The sequence below is a fragment of the Elephantulus edwardii genome, unplaced genomic scaffold (genome assembly GCF_000299155.1).
Source record: "Elephantulus edwardii isolate Elephantulus edwardi_28Jun2011 unplaced genomic scaffold, EleEdw1.0 scaffold00008, whole genome shotgun sequence".
Classification (NCBI taxonomy): Eukaryota; Metazoa; Chordata; class Mammalia; order Macroscelidea; family Macroscelididae; genus Elephantulus; species Elephantulus edwardii.
This window is the reverse complement of record NW_006399758.1, coordinates 15952060-15963689: the sequence shown is the minus strand read 5'-3', so window position 1 is coordinate 15963689 and position 11630 is coordinate 15952060. Positions and strand designations below refer to the sequence as shown.

The 11630-nt window shown below is 37.0% G+C and overlaps 1 protein-coding gene across 1 annotated transcript in view; it reads left to right on the top strand.

Moving 5' to 3' along the window:
• TRPA1 (transient receptor potential cation channel, subfamily A, member 1) overlaps nucleotides 1-8014 on the top strand; it is a 68387-nt gene extending 60373 nt beyond the window's left edge. Inside the window, exons 25-27 of the mRNA XM_006880540.1 lie at nucleotides 2593-2706; nucleotides 4647-4744; nucleotides 7804-8014. Coding sequence (XP_006880602.1) covers nucleotides 2593-2706; nucleotides 4647-4744; nucleotides 7804-8014 — 423 coding nt within the window. The remainder of the gene's footprint in view (nucleotides 1-2592; nucleotides 2707-4646; nucleotides 4745-7803) is intronic.
• Nucleotides 8015-11630: the final 3616 nt, after the last annotated feature.

The following is an 11630-nucleotide window of genomic DNA, read 5'->3' as shown; positions in this document are numbered from 1 at the left end:
AGAGTGTTGATTGTGGAGCCAAGCAAACTAAAGCTGTGAACAATCTCAATCTCTTCACCATCCATCCTGATGCTGCCAATTGGTCCAGTGGTGAGAATCTGTCTTCTTGACATTGAGCCTCAAGCCATAATCACCAATTTTATGAGAAAAAGATAGAGACCCTGGACAAATACAGAATTACTGCAAAAGAAAGAAAACAACAACACAACAACAATAAAAACTAAACCAACAAAAAAAAAATAAGTTGGGTGAAGGAAAAGGCAATATACAATAAGCGTTTGATGAAACATGGTAATTTATTTAGGAGCTCTGGAAGCCTATGAGTTAAGAAACTGTTCTGCAACCCAAAGGCAGGCATTGCAAATCTACTAGCTGACCCCCTGGAGAAAGAGGAGCAGTGTTCTCCTGTGAAATGTGGAGCTTCTGAAAACCCGCTGGAGGGGGTCAGCTATGAATCAGTTCAGACTTGATGGGAATATGGCAGTGAGGGAGCAAGAGAAACAAAAAGAAATTGCACTTAGCGTTACAGTTAAAATTTGTATGAATATTTGAATGAAAATGTGTATGATTTGTGAATTTACACTCCAGTAAAAATGAAAAAATAAAAAAGAAGTAAGCAAGAGAATCTCATATTCAATAGCAACTCTAAATATTAAGTTGAAGGTAGTGAATATCAGAATTGACAATACAGAAAATTCAGTTGGTAGTATGGAGGATGTTGTTAGGTTCCATCAAGTCAGCTAGAACTCATAGTGACCATATACATAACGGATGTAAACGTTGCCCTCTTCAGTGCCATCCTCAGCATCTCTGACAAGTCTAAGCACATTATGACAGTCACTACTGAGAGTCTTCCTCTCTTTCCACTGATTCTCCACCTTTTCCAGCATGATGCCTTTTTCTAAGGAGTCATCCCTCCTGATAACATACCCAAAGTATATGAGACAAAGTTTCACCATCCTTGCCTTTAAGGAGACTTCTTTGTTCTTTTGACAGCTCATGGAATATTCAATACTTATCTATAGCACCACAATTCAAAAGTATCAATTTTTTTTCTGTCATCCAAAATCATTGTCTAACTTTTAGGTGCATAGGAAGTAATTGAAAAACCATGGCTTGGATCAGGCTCACCTTAGTCATTAAATTGATGTCCTTGCTCTTTAGCATTTTGAAGATATCCTTAATAGCAGGTTTTTTTTTTCCCAATGCAACACCTTGTTTGATTTATTTACTGCTATTATTATGGGTATGTATTGTGGACCCAAGTAAAATGAAACTGTTGACAATGTTAATCATTTCTCCATTTATCACATTGTCTATTGGCCTAGTGGTAGAATTTTTGTCTTCTTAATATTGAGATGTAATCAATATTGAAAACTAATCTTTGGTTTTCTACACAAGTGTTTCAGTTCTTCTTTGTGTTCTACAAGCAAGGTTGTATAATATGCATAACGCTGGTTTTTGATGAGTCTTCCTCTAATCTTCTTACCCATTCTTCAAAACAGTGTCCAGATTCTTGATATTTTTTCTCAGTATACATGCATACATATATACTAGTAGTTGGAAATACAGGTTTGGTGTCAAAAATTAATTTTGAGATTGAATGATGGAATTTCACATAATCAAATGATTTATTCACTGAAAATACCTTTCCATAAAAGGCAATTGTACATATTGATCTCACCTGATGTGCTAGAGAGGACTCAGATTGACTTCATCTGTGCAAAGTTTCAATGCTGAAGCTTATTATCAGCAGTCATAACAAGGTCTACAGTTGGCTGTGGAACAGAGCAATTATTCGTGCACAGTCAGATTGAAGTTGAAGGAAATGAAAACAAGTCTACAAGAGTCAAAATACAACCTGGAATCTTTCCTACCTGAATTTTAAAAAACCTTCTCAAGAGTAGATTTGTGGAATTGAAGACTAATGATTGAAGACTAGATGAGTTGGTGAAGACATCAAGGATGTCACCATGAAGAAAGCAAAACATAATTATGAAAACAAGGGAGAAGGAGAAGACCAGCATGTCAGAAAAAGACTCTGAAAATTGCACTAAATGGAGAGAGGCCAAAACAAAGGGAAGAGATGCTGCAATAAAAGAGATAAATTATTTCAGAGGGCAGCTTTAAGTATATCTAAACAAAAACCATAAAGAGATATAGAGATAGAGGTAGATATAGATTATATATATATTATATAAACAACAGAAAGTATACTTAAGAGGTATCATGGATAAACTATCTTACACTGAATAGCACATAAAGAAATCTCTAACCATGGTAGTGTTGGTACATTCACTGACTGATTCACTGATTTGTATTTCTCTACCTTCCTCCCCCTTATAAAAGGAATCTACCCAGATGGCTCCCATTTCCCAATATTATCACCACCCCTAGAGTGTGAATTGTCTTTTTCTTCTTTATATCTCCAGTATCTATCCTAATCCTCTTGCTGGGCTCGGGGAACTAGGTCCATGATTCAGGACACAGGAGTCAGGTTTCTTTCTGCTGAATTAATGATTATTCTCTGCAGTATGAGAATTCTAGATGCTAACTTGTGATTCCTAGCAATAAACCTACAATGAATTTTAGGTGAAACTTCACACCAGCTTGGAGAAGAAGCTGCCCCTCTACTTCCTTCGCAAAGTGGATCAGCAGAGTGTCATCGTGTACCCAAACAGACCCAGATACCAAGGCGGCTTAATAGTAAGTGCACACAGCAATGAGTAATGTGCAGCAACGTGGCAGTCTTGAGTGCTGTCCTTAAGGGTCCCCTTTTATAGACTTTGTGTCTGTTCTGGTCATGGAAAAGAAACAGTTACAGTGAAGGTGATGGGAAATGGGGAGGGAGACATTTGGTCTCCTCTCCAGGTAGTTTACCTGTAGCATCTATGTTGAATATACATCACAACCCTGGTAGAACAGGTGGGTGGACAGCCCAGATGGTACCATTTAAGTGTTTGTTTTCAAGTATAGGTGCACCTTCCCCCCATCACATAAAACTTATATTTTTGTGCAGATGCATTTATAGGTATGTATGTGGGCACATTCGCACAAAGTGATCAAAAGCTAAACTAAGACTACTGCATGATAATTGAAAAGACCTGTACAAGTCAGAAGATCAAGATGCTAATCCTAACTCTGCCAGGAAGACCGTCTAACAAAGGATTCCCTCTGAGTCTGCTGCAGGTTTATTTTCTTCCCTGTAGTGATACTGTGATGATATCAGTCTAAGGATCAGACTAGACTTTCTTCTTTGCCCTATGAGACTTCATTCATCCACAGATGAAATTACCACTTAACCACAGGACATTCAGCAATTTACTCTCCTTTTAGTCCCAGGCCCATATATTCTGTGCCCTCCAAGACATCTCTATTTGTCCATCTCAATTGAACAAGGTACAAATTGGACTAATTATCTTCATTTCTCCCTTTCTTCACTCCTTCTACACATCTGCAACACAGAAAAAAAGTGAAAGAATACTGTCCTTCTTCCAAGTTTCTCATTTCAGTTAATATCAACATCATTTATTTGCTTGTACACTTAGCACCCCCAGGGTTTTTGATAGTTTCCTCTCCCTCTATCTCTCCTTTCATGCCCACTCAGTACCCATGCTTCATCCAGTTGACCTCCAGGGTGGCTTATGTACATCCCTGCCTTCTCTGGCCTAGTGGTAGGAACCTGTGCCGCAATCCCAAAGGCAGGTGGTTCAAATCCACCAGTTACTCCATGGGAGAAAGATAGGCAATCTCCTGCTTTGCAATCACTGCTTCTGAAAACCCTCAGGAGGGTCAGCTATGGGTTAGTTCTGATTCGATGGTACAAAAACAACAAAAACAGCATTGGTCCTTGCACATCTGCTCATGAACCTCTCCAGTCCAGTCACAGTTTAAACCTACTGCTATTGAATAAATTGCAACTCAGTAATTATATTGGACAGAGTAGATGTACCCCATAGGGTATCCAAGGCTCTATATCTTCCAGGTTCTTGTGTGTCAGGAAGTGTGAGGATGGTACAGGATAGAACAGGGTTTGTATATTTTGTTCATAGCATTGCTATGAGTCATACTCAACTCGACAGTACCCAACAACAACATATCTTACAGGAGCAGATTCCACATGTTTCACCCATGGAGTGGCTGGTGAGGTCAAATCTCTGATGTTTAGGTTAACAGTTATGTATACCTACTAGCAAGACTCTTAGCTATGGTTTAAAAGACACTAAGTCAAAACAAAAAACAAAACAAGTCAAAACAAAAATTAAGAAGGTAGCTTTTTTGGAAACTTTATTGATTGATTCACGGTGTTGGATAATGATGCAGAGCTGTATTCAAGAGTTAACAAATAATCTTGTAAGGTAGGACTCCACTTATGATGGACATTTTTCCTGATAAATTGTAAAGTGATTCATTTATCCCCTTTCCCAAATGAGCTTCAACCCCAGATTACTTCTCCTGTGTTATGTCTAGATTGTATACTTTGTGTGGCTTTGTTTCAGAGTACTTTGCATTTCTGTTTCTTGTAATAGACTTTTATTTCCTTCAGAGCCAAGGCTGGGTCTTATAAATATTTATACTTGGGCAGCTGGTGCAAATATTTTCTGAACTGAGTTCAATTTGAATAATCATTATATTTCATCCCACAGTGTATATTTAATTATATCTTCTCCATTCAAGAAGCAAAACAAGAAGCACCAAATATTGATACATCTTTAGAAACAGAAATACTGAAGCAGAAATATCGGTATGTATTGTTTCTTTCTGTTGCCTTTCAGAAGCTTTAAATTTTTAAATAATGGTGCATGGTATAATGTTATGCCATAAACTCTTGTTTATTTCTTATAGCAAGTTATCTGGAGGTAGCGGTAGCTCAGTGTTAGGATTCTTTCTGTGTGGGAGGCCCAGGAATGATACTCAAGACAGGGCAGCCACCAAACTCAGCCACCTTTTTTCTGTGATTAGAGGCTTATCTGTTTTTATGATACTCAGTGAGTTTCAGTAGAGCTTCCATATTAAGGCAGACAAGTAAAAAGTCTTGCCAGTCTGTTCTGAGGATTCAGTTCACCAACTTCTCTCCTGGCTGTTGAGAAGGAATCAACTCATAGCTGACTCTTCAGCAGGTTTTTGGATACTGTAAATTGCATGGAAGGAGACCGCCCATCTTTCTCCCATGAAACCACCAGTGGATTTGAACCTTCTCCTTCTGTGCAATTAACTGCCTCTGAAAACCTGCCAGAAGGTCAGCTATGGGTCAGTTCCAGTTCTATAGTACCCAAGAACAACAAGGCACATAACCTTTAGGTCATCATGGCAAATTCATAAGAATTACACCACTAGCCAGTGGAAATGATACAGCTCACAACAGTGTAATCCTATTGTGCGTGGGTTTGCCATGAATTAAGTACTGCCTCCACAGCAGTTAACAACAGTGTATTGTGCTTTATTGGATGATTTTTCTTGATAATGAGTGTTGATTGTGGATCTGAGCAAGCTGTAATCGCTAACAACCTCAATCTCTTTTCCATCTAATATCGTGCTGCTCATTGGCCCAGTGGTGAGAAACTTTTCTTGATGTTGAGCTTCAATCCATATTGAAGACTATAGTCTTTGACCTTTTGCAGCAGGTGCTTCGGGTCTTCAGTTTCAGCAAGCAAGGTTGTGTTATCTACATATTGTAGGTTGTTAATGAGTCTCCCTCCAATATTGATGCCACAACCCTCCTCATAAAGCTCTTCTTCCCACATGGTCTGTTCTGCATACAGATTTAAAATGTACAGGACAAGATGCATCCCTGATACACTCCTTTCCTGATTTAAACCATGCAGTATTTCCTTGCTCTGTTCTGAGGACTGCTTCTTGGTCCAAGTATAGGTTTCATATAAGCACAATCAAGTGTTCTGAGATTCCCATTTTCCTGAAGGTTAGCCACAATTTATTGTGATCCACACAGTCAAATACCTTTGCATAGTCAATTTTGCATAGCAATGTGTTGCACAGTCAACACAGATATTCTTCTGGTACTCTCTGCTTTCTGCCACGATCCATCTAAATATTGGTCATAATGTCCCTAGTACAAATGACCTCTTCTAAATCCAACCTCTATTTCTGGTAGTTCTCTGTTAATGTACTATTCAAGTCTTCTCTGGATAATCTTCAGCAGGATTTTGCTAGTGATATTAGTGATATTGTTTGATAATTTCCATACTCTGTTGGATCACCTTTTTTGGGGAATGGGAATAAATATGGATCTCTTCCAGTCAGTTGGCCGAGTACTTGTCCTCCAATTTTCTTGGCACAACTTGGTGAGCACATGCAGAGCAGCATCTGTTTGCTGAAATACGTCAATTGGTATTCCATCAATTCCTGAGGATTTATTTTTTGCCAAGTCCTTCAGAGCAGCCTGCACCTCCTCCTTCATCGCCATTGCCTCTTGATCATATGTTGTTTTTTGAAATTCTTCTGTACCAGCTGATTCTTTTTGATTTGGTACAGTGACTGCATATTCTTCCATCTTCTTTTAATGCTTCTTGAATATTCTGATCTTAGCGTCCTTAAGCATTGCAACTTGTGGCTTCAATTTATTCTTTAGTTCTTTCAGCTTAAGAAATGCTGAACAAGTTTGGCCCTTTTGGTTTTCTGACTTCAGCTCCTTGCACATTTCATTATAGTATTTTTCCTTGTCTTCCCAAGCAGCCCTTTGAAATCTTCTATTCAGCTCCATAACTTCTTGATTTCTTCCTTTTGCTTTGGCTTCTCAACACTCTAGTATTCAGAGTATCTTCTGACATCCGTTTTGGTCTTTTCTTCTTCCTTTTTAGTAATGACTTTCTGCATTCTTCATAAATGATATTCTTGATATCTTCTCATAGCTTACCTGGTCTTTGTTCATTAGTGTTTAAGGCCTTAAACCTATTCCTGAGTTGGTTTTTAAATTCATAGGGGGTAAACTCAAAGTCAAATTTTTATTCCTGTGGGTATCATTTAAGCTTCTTTAGTTTTAATTTGAACTTACTATGAGCAGTTGATGGTCTGTTCCACGATCAGCACCTGGCCTAGTTTTCACTGCTGATATTGAACTTCTCCAGCGGTTCCTTCCACAGATGTAATCAGTCTGATTCCTGTGCATACCATCAGGTGAAATCCATGTGTATAACTTGTGTTTATGTGTGTTTTTTATAAAAGGTATTTGCTACTAATTAAATCATTGATTGTACAGAATTCTGTCATTCTATCCCCAGCCTCATTTCTGTCACCAAGTCCATATTTTCTGACTACTGATCCTTCTTCCTAATCTCAACTTTTGCATTCTAGTCACCCATTATTATTAATGTATCTTTAAAATGGGAACACTAATAAACTATCTTTTAACTTTGACATTGTTTATTGTTACGTTGTTGTTGAGTTGGAACCGACCCATAGCTGACCCTCTGTGGGGTTTCCAGAAGCAGTTAATCACATGGGAGGAGATTGCCCATCTTTCTCCTGCAGAGCATTTAGAGGCCTCAAACCACGTGTTTTTCGGATTACAGTGTAGCTTCTTGAAACTAGGACACTGGAACAGTGTCATATTAGAAGAATCATCTAGACTTTTGTAGCCCTGGAAATATTTAAGGATTTAAAAATTCCTTTTTCCAGATCACACATTTCTACAACTCTGTCATGCTTTATTTTGGCAAACTTTACAATATGCCTTCCTCTAGAAGGATTATGTCTTAAACATAATAAATATGATATAGAACACTTCTAGTTGTAAGCTTTGTTATACTCAGAAGGGCTGACAATTGAAAATTAATTATCTTTCAGGCTAAAGGATCTCAATTCTCTTCTGGAAAAACAGCATGAGCTTATTAAACTCATTATTCAGAAAATGGAAATTATCTCAGAGACTGAGGATGAAGATAACCACAGTTCTTTTCAAGACATGTTTAAAAAAGAGCAGTTAGAGCAAAGGAATAGCAAATGGAATTGTGTATTGAAAGCAGTAAAGGAAAGGGCACAAAGTTCTCAGCCGTAGTTCCCCACGCCTGCAATAGAGCTTCCTATTCAGGGCTCTACACGCCATGCTGAGTGGTAATCTCCCAGTTTGGAACCCATAAGAAGAAAGGGGGATACACACACACACACACACACACACACACACACACACACACACATATGATTATGAGTTTATTATCTGTGAAATCATGGTTCCTTCATTGTGTATGTAAGTAAACAAGCTCTCACTAGTCCTAGTAATCTCCAGTGTCTGTGTGAGGGAATATTCTCAGTGATATATTCAAGTTGGACTTTACATCTCATTTTCTGAATGCATAGAAAGACAGTTTGCTAGAACATACTTTTTTTTAAATGAAATGGAATAATAAATGTAACTGTTAGTCTAGATTGCAAACACCAAAACTGGATTAATATTCTATAGTTATATAATAATAAATAGTCTCAAGTACTAAAAGTAATGCCTTGAATAATAATAGTTTTATGTATTAGATTGTGTCCTAACCTGTGGAATGCTTTCCTCATTAGAAGAATCTGCAAGTGGAATTCTGTATATTCTGTGTTTTCCTAGTAGAGAGAACAGCCTTTGTGCTAATCTTGACACACCCAATGTCATTTTAACATATATAGCCGAGGCTTCATAAAATGGACTTTATGATATGTATGGATTTTACTACACAGAATGTATGTTATTTCTGTAGTTTTGTTTGCCAGTGATAATAATAAATGTAAAACTGATACACTTGCTTTCGGTGATTCTTGTGTGTGTTCTTCCATTGGGTTTCTAAGACTGTAAACTAGAAGAGTGAAGATTTCTTATCTTCCTTTCTCAAAGCTGCTACTGGATTCGAACCATCAGATAGACACTGCCTTTAGGTTAGTAGCACAACTCCGTCCACATAAAGCCACCAGAATTACCTCCAAAAACAACACAGAAGAAACCATCACAAAATATTGAAGAATGTTAGTGGAACCAAAGAATTAAACATCTGAATTAGAAAGAAAAAAAAAATGCAACAATAAAGCAAAGCAAAATACAAAAGAAATGAACCAAAAAAGAATTAAATTTATTGAGTAGCAAGAGAAAAGTTAGCAAACCAAAGAGGAAATATAATGTTAAATTTAAAAATATAACATTAAAATTATTCAACTCCTCAAAGCACCATAGCAGCAATAAAGACTTAGAAAAAAAATCTAAAAAAAATTATGAAGAATTTGCCAGATCTGCACAGCAAATCAAGTAAGCAAAGGAAAAAAAGCTGCTTGAATTTCCATTGGAAAACCATTAAATAAAATCAATCCCAGACTACGTCATAGTAAGATTTATGAAAACCAAAACAGGATGAATTCTGAAAACAGGACATAAAAATGCAATATAGTTATGTGGCTTGAAGTCTACAACAGAGTCAATGAAAAAAAGGATGTTTTATTATTTGGTTGATGTGTGAACATCATATTATAAACAGGTAGTCTTCATATATTAAACATCCCACATACATGCAACTGCTATTATGAACCAACCCTTAAAAAATTATTAAAAGTGATATAACACAAAGGTTCATGATATCCAAAGGGTACTACTTAGTAATGTGCTTGAAAACATTATCATTACTACTGTACTAGTACACTAAATAGGTTTTAGTGCATCTAGAAGTGTTACTTAACTGCTCTTTTTATTTTTTAAACACACACAAAGTCCTTTTGAGATCATAAACATACATGTGGCCAGATACTGCCTGAATATGACATGTGTGGTGGTGCATGACTTATAACACAACAATCAATGTGATTTCCCCCCTACACATTTTTGAAGCCAGAGACATTGGGATGAATATAAATGAATATTGAACAATAATAATTGTCAACCAAGAGTTCTTTATCAAGCAAAATTATCACTCAAAATTAGGGAGAAATCAAGACATGCTCAGAAATAAACAGAAGCTCCAGGAATTTTCCACTATCAGGCAGGCTTTTCAAATATTACTCAAGGGAATACGTTAAATACAAAGACAAGAACTTTAAAGAAATACTAATATCTATACCTAGGGAGCCCTGGTGGCCTAGTGGCAAGAAGCTGTGCTGCAATCCCAAAGACATGCTGTTTGAGGCCACCAGCTGTTCCACTAGGGAAGGATGGGCAATCTCCTCCCATGCAAATAGCTGTCTTTGAAAACCCACCAGATGGTCAGCTATGGGCTGGTTCTGACTTTACAGTACACAAAACAACAGTATGTATACCTGGTCTTCAACATAGATTACATCTCAACATCAAGAAAACAAAATTTTTACCAGTGGAGTGATAAGCAACATCATGATAGATAGAGAAAAGACTAAAATTGTCAATGATTTCATCTTACCTCGATCCATAACTTACACCTTTGGTACCAGTAATCAGGACATCAGGAAACATATTGCATTTGGTAAGTCTATGTTAAGGACCTCTCCAAATTATTAAGGAGAAATGAAGTAAATTTAAAGACTAAGGTGCACCTGATTCTTGTCACAGTCTTTTCAATCATTTGCTGTGCATCTGAGAGCTGGATATTGAATACTAATAACAGATAATTCATGACTTTGAGCTTGTTTTGGAGAAGAACACCAAATATGCTGTGGACTCTCAAAAGAACAAATATCTTGGAAAAAGTGCAGCTGGAGTGCTCCCTGGAGGCAAAGAAGGCAAAGCTCTATCTCACATACTTTGGGTATGGTGTTAAGAGAGGCTTATCTTTGGAAAGGGACATCATGCTTGGTTGGTGAAGGAGAGGAAGACCCTCACCAAGGTGGATTGACATGATAATAATGGGCTCAAATATGTCAGAGATCATGAGGATGGCACAAAAAAGAACAGGGTTCAGATCTGTTGTTCCTAGGGTCACAGCACTTTAAAACAACAATACCCACAGGATAAAAATATAGAAAGATCCTCAAACAATGTTACAATATGGGCTAATAGATGATAATGTCAGAAAGCAAACTCAATAATTAGACCCTACAAATAAATCAACATCCTGTTTGTAAGAAGTAAGTGCAAAATAAACTCATTGACTATAAGTTGTGTATGGGACGAATGGAGACACATCAATAGATATAGGGGACAAACATATCAAGAGTAGATTTAATATGTTAAGACTGTATGTTATTGTTGCTAAAACTATAAGTTGGATAATGGAATATGTGAGGTAACCACTAAGAAATGACATGGCTGAGGAAAAACCCTCAGAATAACAAGAGGAAGAAATGAAAAAAGCTTATCATAAGATAGTAGCTAAATACATTTTAGAAATCAGATAAGAAAACAAAGATGATATGAAACACTAACATGACATCAAACCCAAAATGAGTCAGACAGACATTACTTTCAGGAATAGTCTTAAATGTAAATCGTCGCAATGCCCTAGGCCAAAGAAATAATGGTAGAAAGAATGGGTAAAATACCTGTATTGTTGGGAAGCATTATACACCTATTGCCAGTATTGGTAGGTTTGATGTTTCACTAAAAATAGCTGTACATTCAAAATACACACTTTTTTTGGCAATTTTTTAAATTAAATTTTATTAGTTTTAATGAACATTTACAGAGATTTTGGGTTTTCATTCATTCATTGTTGCACTGTTTTCTCCACCCTCATCCCCAGTTC